Raw genomic sequence first — 9,125 nt, forward strand, 5'->3', positions numbered from 1 at the left:
GACGGACGGACGGACGGACGGACGGACGGACGGACGGATGGCCCAGAGTTACCTGAGAGTTTCCAGGTTGCAGTTTGGACTCTTCAGTCCAGCAGAGAGAAGCTTCACTCCTGAATCCTGCAGGTTGTTGTTACTCAGGTCCAGTTCTCTGAGACTGGAGGACTGGGAGCTGAGAACTGAGGACAGAGCTTCACAGCTTCTCTCTGAGAGGTTACAGCCACTCAGTCTGAGGAGACAGGGAGGAAAATATGTTATTCATACAAGCCTTCTGTTTCCAGTCAACAATGTTTTTTGTTGATTTGAAAGAACAATTTTATTTTACATGATATTTCCATTTGTTATGAACTGTTTAATTTTATAGTTTATATCCATGCAGAAGGAAGTCGTTTCTTTTTTACAAAAACCCTAATGTTTAAGAAATCATCAATTGTTTGTGTTACTTTCCAGTCAACAATATTCTTGGACTTATTGAAGAATAGGTCATATTTTTCAAAATTTTATTCTATAGATGGGACTCTGACCTTGAAGAACTGAACTACAGGCAATAAGGAGGCTGGCAAGAGAAATATTACTACATTAATCCAGTGTCAGTTTTAACAGAAAGAGTCCATTGAAAATCTAGTCTGAATATCAGCATCAGAGCTGGTTTGAGGGAAAACACCAGCTTCAACAAAAGCAGAGAGAATCTCAGATTATATCTTTTCATTTTTAACTGGTTGGATTCAGAGATGGAAAACTGAGCAGTGACTGACAAAAACTGTTCCTTTGAGCAACAAGTTAACTATTCAGCTTCAAACTAAATGTTTCCCAGCAGACTGACTAAAGACATTTCTCCCTCTTCCTCCTTTATCAGACCTTCTCTGCTCCTGCAGCAGGTTCCTCCATACCTGAGAGCTTCCAGTCTCCAGTGTGGATCCTTCAGTCCAGCCGACAGCAGCTTCACTCCTGAGTCTCCTGGATGATTGTAGCTCAGGTCCAACTCTTTCAGATGGGAGAGGTTGGAGGTCAGAGCTGAGGCCAGAGAAGCACAGCCTTCCTCTGAGACCAAACAGCCTGATAAGCTGCAGACACACAATTCATCACATGATGAGAAAATGAGAAGATGGAGGTAGAGACCAAGATCTGAACTGATGGATGGACGGATGGCCCAGAGTTACCTGAGAGTTTCCAGGTTGCAGTTTGGACTCTTCAGTCCAGCAGAGAGAAGCTTCACTCCTGAATCCTGCAGCTTGTTGTTATTTAGGTCCAGTTCTCTGAGACTGGAGGACTGGGAGCTGAGAACTGAGGACAGAGCTTCACAGCTTCTCTCTGAGAGGTTACAGCCACTCAGTCTGAGGAGACAGGGAGGAAAATATGTTATTATACAATTCTACAAAAATTTATATTTTTCAAGGTTTTTCTTGGACAGAGAAGGATCAATCTTATTTTACACATGTTTATGATGCCTTTTGTTGCGAAATGGTTCATTTTATAGTTAGTCCTCCATCCTTAAAGTTTATAACTACAGGAAACAAGAAGTCTGGAAAGAGAATGATAAAACTCCACAATTAACAAAATTAATACAATTTAAATTTTAACATAAAGAGGACGAGTTTTGCTGCTTTAATATGTATCACTATGTCAGCTGCTGAAGGGAGTCTGTGTCTCCTTCACACATCACCCCCAGTGAGAAACTTTGAGGAGACAATGCAACAATATATAAGCTGAAAATTAACATATATGTTTACCTCATCATTAGTATATTTCTATCAAAGATAACTGTATTAACAATGTGTGTCCTTACAGAGCTTTGTTGGAGGCTTTAACCACTGGCAGCAGCCTCAGAAGAACCTCCTCTGAAGCAGAGTATTTCTTCAGGTCAAACACATCCAGATCTTTTCCTGATGACACTAAGATGAAGATCAGAGCTGACCACTGAGCAGGAGACAGTTTATCTGTGGAGAGACTTCCTGAACTCAGAGACTGTTGGATCTCCTCCACTAGAGAACGATCATTCAGTTCATTCAGACAGTGGAACAGATTGATGCTATTCTCTGCAGACACATTCTCACTGATCTTCTTCTTGATGTACTGAACTGTTTCCTGATTGGTATGTGAGCTACGTCCTATCTGTGTCACCAGACCTTGTAGGAGTCTCTGATTGGTCTGCAGTGAAAGTCCCAGGAGGAAGCGAAGGAACAAGTCCAGGTGTCCATTTGGACTCTGTAAGGCCTGGTCAACAGCTCTCTGGTGGAGAGAAATTATTTTACGTTTATTAAATAGTGAAGATTTCTTAGATGTTGATGTTTCTTTCATCAGGTTTACACCAGATTTGATGAAGGTCAGATGAACATGAAGAGCAGCCAGAAACTCCTGAACACTCAGATGGACGAAGCAGAACACCTTGTCCTGGTACAGACCTCTCTCCTCTTTAAAGATCTGTGTGAACACTCCTGAGTACACTGAGGCTGCTCTGATATCGATGCCACTCTCTGTCAGGTCTGATTCATAGAAGATCAGGTTTCCTTTCTGCAGCTGATCAAAAGCCAGTTTTCCCAGAGACTTGATCATCTTCCTGCTCTCTGGACTCCAGTGTGGATCTGTTTCAGCTCCTCCATCATACTTGACCTTCTTCACTTTGGTCTGAACCACCAGGAAGTGGATGTACATCTCAGTCAGGGTTCTGGGCAGCTCTCCTCCTCTCTGGTCTCCAACACATCCTCCAGAACTGTAGCAGTGATCCAGCAGAAGACTGGGATGTGGGCACATGATGTGGAGGCTTCGTGATGTCTTCATGTGGGAGATGATCCTGCTGGCCTGCTCCTCATCTCTGAATCTCTTCCTGAAGTACTCCTCCTTCTGAGGGTCATTGAACCCTCTGACCTCTGTCACCATGCCAACACACTGAGGAGGGATCTGATTGGCTGCTGCAGGTCGTGTGGTTATCCAGAGGAGAGCAGAGGGAAGCAGTTTCCCCCTGATGAGGTTTGTCAGCAGAACATCCACTGAGGTGGACTCTGTAGCATCAGTCAGGATCTCCTTGTTGTGGAAGTCCAGTGGAAGTCGACTCTCATCCAAGCCATCAAAGATGAACAGAACCTGGAAGTGTTCAAAGCTGCAGATTTCTTTGGTTTCACTAAAGAAATGATGAACAAGTTCACCAAGCTGAACTTTTTCTCTTTCAGCACATTTAGCTCTCTGAAGGTGAATGGAAAATGAACTGGATGTTCTGGTGGGCTTTGTCTTCAGCCCAGTCCAGAGTGAACTTCTGTGTTAGGACTGTTTTCCCAATGCCAGCCACTCCCTTTGTCATCACTGTTCTGATTGGTTGATCTCTTCCAGGTGGGACTTTAAAGATGTCTTCTTGTCTGACTGTTGTTTCTGGTCTGTGTGGTTTCCTGGATGCTATTTCAATCTGTCTGACCTCATGTTCATCATTGACCTCTCCAGTCCCTCCCTCTGTGATGTAGAGCTCTGTGTAGATCTGGTTCAGAAGGGTTGGACTTCCTGCTTTAGCAATCCCCTCAAACACAGACTGGAACTTCTTCTTCAGACCAGATTTAAGTTGATGTTGACAAACTGTAGCAACATGTTCTAAATTAACACAAAAAGTAAAATCAATAATGAAACAAAGATGGAGATGACTGGAGTCCAGGTCATGTGGTTATCCAGTGTGATGAATGTTATTCCATCTTTTCAGACATCAATAAATTTATGATTTATCTATCAGGTTAAATCTTTGTAAAAAATCCTCTTACTGCTCTGCAGATGGTCAGCTAGCTTTTCCTGCTTCATCATCCTCAGGAAGTTCAGTGTGATCTTCATCACTGCCTCTCTGCTGCTCCTCCTCTGCTCTTCATCATCACCTTCCAACACCTCATCATCTCTCTGACTCTCAGACCATTCTGGATCATCTGCACTCAGAACTTTCTGGATCTTCTTCAGTTCTTCCTTCACAAAAGTGACAATGTTGTCCTCCAGCAACTGGAACAGAATAATAGATGAAGGAAACATCAGAGTTTAAATCATGGAGCCAAACACCAGATGGATGTTGGACAGACTGACAGTCCTTTGGACTACAAATTGCAGCATGGAGATAAATGTGAACAGAACCCACAGAAAAGTAGTTGTATATTTACAGACCATAAATATGGAGTCCAGCTGTGTTTGATGCTGGTGGACAGATGGACCACTGGGAACCTCTGAGCTCTGCTGGTCCACTCTGTGGAGGAACCAGGAACAATTAGGAAGTCAGGAAATATTCATCCAGTAGTATTCACAGAGGAAATCACCAGGAGTTCACACTAAAAATACTTGAATCAGAAAAACAGAGCATGACATCAGCACAATAAAAAGGAGTAAGAAAAGGAAAATGGATCACAGTAACACTAGAATCACTCAGATTATGTAAAAAGTTGATAATGCACTTTAAACACTCCACACTGTTAGCAGAATAAATAAAAACTGGGATATTCATACTGGTTCAGTTTCCACAGTTACAGCAGTTAGAAACAGCTCACCTCTCTGATGGTGGAGATCCAGGAGATTTAAAGAAAATCAACTCATCCTTTGACCTGTCGCTCTTAAAGGACACACAGCTGGGTTCTGGTTCTGGTTCTGGTTTGAGTTTCTGATGGATCCTGACAGAAACATGATGATTAAAACTTAATCAGCAAAGAGAGAGCAGCAGCAGCTTCATCACCACGTCTGTTCTGGCCTGATATAGTGAACGCTGTGTGAAAAGGGCTGTGGACAGTTAGAGATGGTGACCTCACCTCTGACCTTTGCCCTGGCTCTCATCTTCCCCACACAGAGTGGTTTTAGAGGGAGGGACTCCCTCCTCTCTGTCCTCACACTGATCCATGCTGCTGAATCCACATCAGCTCACACACACTTTCTAGCTTCACCTGCAGAGGAAACACACATCATTCATCTGCACATCAACTCTGATCATCCTTTACATCATTAGTGCTGGAAAAAGATCAGCTGCTCCTCCTCTGATTGGCTCTTCTTCTCTGCTTCATATCAGTGTCAGGTGAATGCAGTCAGACAGCAGAGAGGCAGAGGAAGCTGCCATCAGCTGCTGCACTTCTACTATCAGTCCACTAGAATGCGACATGGAGCAACATTTACATTCACTGATTCAACCTGAACAAGTCTTATAGTTCACAATTAGTAATTAATACAAGTGGATTATTTGCTCCATTAAATGTTAAGTATTTAATAATTTGACTGAATCAATAATAATATTTTAATAATATTTTATTTTGAAAGGAAGCAACAGGAAACTGTTGCTGACATTAATGGTGGAGACCAGAGTTCAGTACCAGGAAATAAAAACATGAATCAGTTTGGAGAGGAAAACAGTGAAACATCAGCTGTTCATCATGTTGATTGATTCCAGTTCATCAATAATCTAATAATCCTGTAGATTAGCCTTCAAACTGCAGATATTAAAGTTTGAGCTGAAATCAGAAGTGAAACTTTTCTCCAAACATCAGAGAATAGAAACAATCAGGAAAAAGTTAAAGTGATGAAAAAGTTCAAGAATAAACAAATCAAACTTACAGTTTGTTCAAAATATCCAAAGAGTTAAAGAAGAAAATTTAAACAACAAACTGAGACTCTACAAACTGACTGGAGCCACACCTGAACAGGTAAATTCAAACTGAAAGTAAATGTGACGGATGTTGTATAACTGATGACGTCACAGCTCACCTGACTTGTAGTTTTTTCTTCAGAGCAGCAGAACCAGGAAGTAGAAGCTCTGAGGTGAAATCAGAGGCAGGTTGATAAAATCTTCATGAGGAAGAAGAGAAGTTCTGATAAAATGAAGGTGTACTTACTTTTGATCATTACTGTAGTGATGATTGATAGTAACAGAAAATACTAACAGTATTTTAGTTTATTCATCATGTCATAAAGAAAAGTTGTGAAAATGCATTTTTCAAACAATATTTTCATCATGTCATCCAAACGTTCATTATAAACTAAATATTTAATTCACAATCTAAATATTTACTTGGATTGAAAACAAAATTTTGGGAAATAAAACTTTAGCTAAATATTTGGTTTCAAAATAAATATTTATTTACAAACTAAACATTGAATTTTCAAATTCAGTATTTATTTTCCAAACTACATATTTATCTTTTTCATGTCTAGTTGTTCAGTCAGACGCTCCATCATGTTGTCATGTTTCAGTTTTTCCTCCATTCAGCAACAGTTGGTGAACTGGGTTTAATCCAGTTTAGTCTAATTGTCTTTCTTGCTACCAGCAGCAGAAGGTGCAACAATATGTAACATTGATGTTTAGTGAGTAAATCCTTGGTGTTTATGTCCAGCAGAAACAGAAGAGGCTCCATGGGGAGATCTGTCCTCAGAATGTCCTCAGTCTCCTGTTTCATTTCCTCCCAGAAAGTCTTTATTTGTGGTCAGAACCAGAAGACGTGTGTGATGACCGACCATTCAACACATTCCTCCAACATCCATCTGTGGTCGGAATCCTGGAAATGAACATTTTGAAAGGTAACACTTTATTTGACACAGTGTGTTCTATAAATCTGGTTTTACTTCCAGTCAAACTCTTTGCACGTTTGAATTTCCAATCACTTTTATGGAAAAAAAATGCAACTCCACTTGTTTTATCAATCTCCAGTTCAATCCAGTAAATTGATTAACTCAATTTTCCAAACAATCCACAAATGGAGACCCAAACTGGACCATATTTATGGTTTTGACCTCATTCCTCTTCAGAGATACCACTGCAAACTCGTATCAATGGCTCCTCAGAATGACCAGTGGGACGCTCTGCTGGATGGAGACTGAACTACAACACTAAAAGAAGTTTTAACTCACTTTTCAGTTTGCTAATTGGACAAATTTTATTCTGTAAGATAATAAATTGCATGGTTACACAAAACCAATAAAAAAGGTAACTATTGCCACATTATGGAGTAATCAATCATGGTGAATATCTGCCACAAAAATTTATTCTTGAACAAGATGGCTTTTCCCAGAGGACAGTATTACATTTTAATAAAAAGTGGAGTGGAAAGAAAAACTGGTGAAATAAAAGATGCACATATGAAATTCACCATTTCTGGAACAATGACATTCCAACATATGTGAAGTAGATTTGCTTTAAAGAGAAAATGTTTTATTTGCATCATACAGTCTTCTTTTATGTATCACATAAATGTAATTGTATCATAGTCAAGATGTTTTTCGGTGCAGCTGCAGAGGGTGTACAAACTAACTGAACAAGATGCGTCTGCTGAAGTTTCCCAGGCGGGTCGTCTGGGAACTTAATCTTCTCCTCTGTTAGCTGAGAGGTGAATAAAGCAACTATGTAACTCTGAGTTTGTTAGAGCAGATTTAGATTTTCGCCTAATGCAGAGTATATTTTTCCCTCTGTCTGCAGATGTATTAAAGATTGTTTTTGCTCCCTGAACTTGGACTAGAATTGTGCACTTCACACATATCAAGATAAACTTTTATGGTTAGTTCACAATGGAAAAATCTGAGTTGATTTCATCTGAACATTAATTCAATCTGGAGAGACTTAGACGGAGAAAATGGAAACCATTAGAAGAGTTTATTGACATACAAAATTTAAGTCTTTGGCGCTTGGGCCCCGGCTGAGGACATGGATCATCACAATCTTTGCGATGAGCTTGGATGAGCATTCCATATGCTGAAAGGAACGTCATCCCCGAGACAGACATTGGTGATGGAGGTGAAGAAAGGATGCAGCCGGAGAGCCGAGCGAGTGGAGGTGAAGGGGTGGAGGAGGGTTGAGCTCTGCTGGAAAGCAGAAGACGCCATGGACGGTGTGCCATTTATCAGCTGGGACTTGGACAGTGATTGGACGTGACGCGTCTTGGACCAGCGTTGATTAATCAATGGTGATGAACAGGAAGCAACGGTTGGATGATGCAGGTGGGGTTAGAAGAGACTTCCAGTTTGAATTGTGCCTTTTTCCTCACAAAGTGCAATAAGATCTATTATAAATTTGCCCAGTATAAAACACTGATTTCACTGTGAAAATTACGTTTTTAGTCTGTAGTGTAAGAAATAAAAGACATTTCCATCCAAGTCTTAAATACTTTATACAAAATATTGAGTGGAAATCATACACAGTGAGACAGATTTAAAGAGACGTGACAGTCCAATGAAAACTCCAGATAAATGCAGTGATTTTATGGTCAAAAGTTACAAAATGTTTAATAATTAAAAAAACCTAAAGTGAAAACTTAACTTGGCACAAGGAAATATTTGCTCCATCAACAGAAACATTGAATTACTGAGGGAAGGTAAGAGGCTGGATCTGTAGTTTAATTTCATCCATTAAAAAGCTGCTGAAACAAAAAGAGTTCAAAATAAATCGCTGTCTACAGAAAATACAAAGAAATGGTAAATAAAAAAACATGGGATTGATACTCAGCATGACAGATTACAGCTTACATAAAATCACTAAAATGAAAATACAAAATGTTAAGGACATCATCTGGAGAAACAAGATGCAAATTATAACGATTACAAGGTAAAGAGATTTAAAAAAAAAAAATTAAAAAAACATTTTTATAATTAAGGCCACTCGTATGAAGAGCAGAATAAAAAACAAAAAAGGAGAGAATGTAAACTTGTAATTATTCCAACTCAAGTCCTGCTGTGCAACTCAGTTTGTAACAAAACCCCAAAAAACTCAAAAATGTCAAAAAATGGAGCAGAAATCAGATCAAATCTTTAAAAGGGAAATAAATATACAAAAATATAAATAAAATGGCCATGGCATGCAGAAAACAGAGAGAAATAAAAATTACTCCCAATAGAGGATGAAATGAAGCGATGAGTTAAATTCAAATATTTTTCATGTGAAAACGAGGATTAGCATCGTTTCTGCATGACAAGGCATTTTCCTGCTCAAACTGTTAGAAAACAAATTGTGATTTGTAGTTTTCTTTGCTAAGTGAAGTGAAATATTTGACTTGTGTTCATTAAAAACAGGGATTTCTTTCCTTTTTACATGAACACACATTCACAGCTTGCAGAGTGTAAGGCTTGAACCACTTGGCCACACTTTGGGAGGGGTGGGTTGGATTTATTGCACAAGAACACTCGGGGCGGGTGGGTTCTATTCGGCC

General features: G+C 39.7%; 1 protein-coding gene across 1 annotated transcript; it reads right to left on the reverse strand.

The window, feature by feature from the left end:
* Positions 1–1,495: 1,495 nt before the first annotated feature.
* On the reverse strand, positions 1,496–5,622 carry LOC129354570 (NACHT, LRR and PYD domains-containing protein 3-like). The gene is made up of 7 exons (XM_055024034.1): positions 5,548–5,622; positions 4,755–4,886; positions 4,500–4,619; positions 4,123–4,201; positions 3,738–3,963; positions 3,218–3,573; positions 1,496–1,501 (listed from the first exon to the last, which is right to left on the reverse strand). The coding sequence occupies exons 2-7, from the start codon at positions 4,841–4,843 to the stop codon at positions 1,496–1,498; spliced, it is 876 nt and encodes a 291-aa protein (XP_054880009.1). The 5' UTR covers positions 4,844–4,886; positions 5,548–5,622.
* Between the last annotated feature and the right edge of the window lie 3,503 nt (positions 5,623–9,125).

This window comes from Poeciliopsis prolifica, unplaced genomic scaffold (genome assembly GCF_027474105.1).
Source record: "Poeciliopsis prolifica strain line A6 unplaced genomic scaffold, Auburn_PproV2 SCAFFOLD112, whole genome shotgun sequence".
NCBI lineage: Eukaryota > Metazoa > Chordata > Actinopteri > Cyprinodontiformes > Poeciliidae > Poeciliopsis > Poeciliopsis prolifica.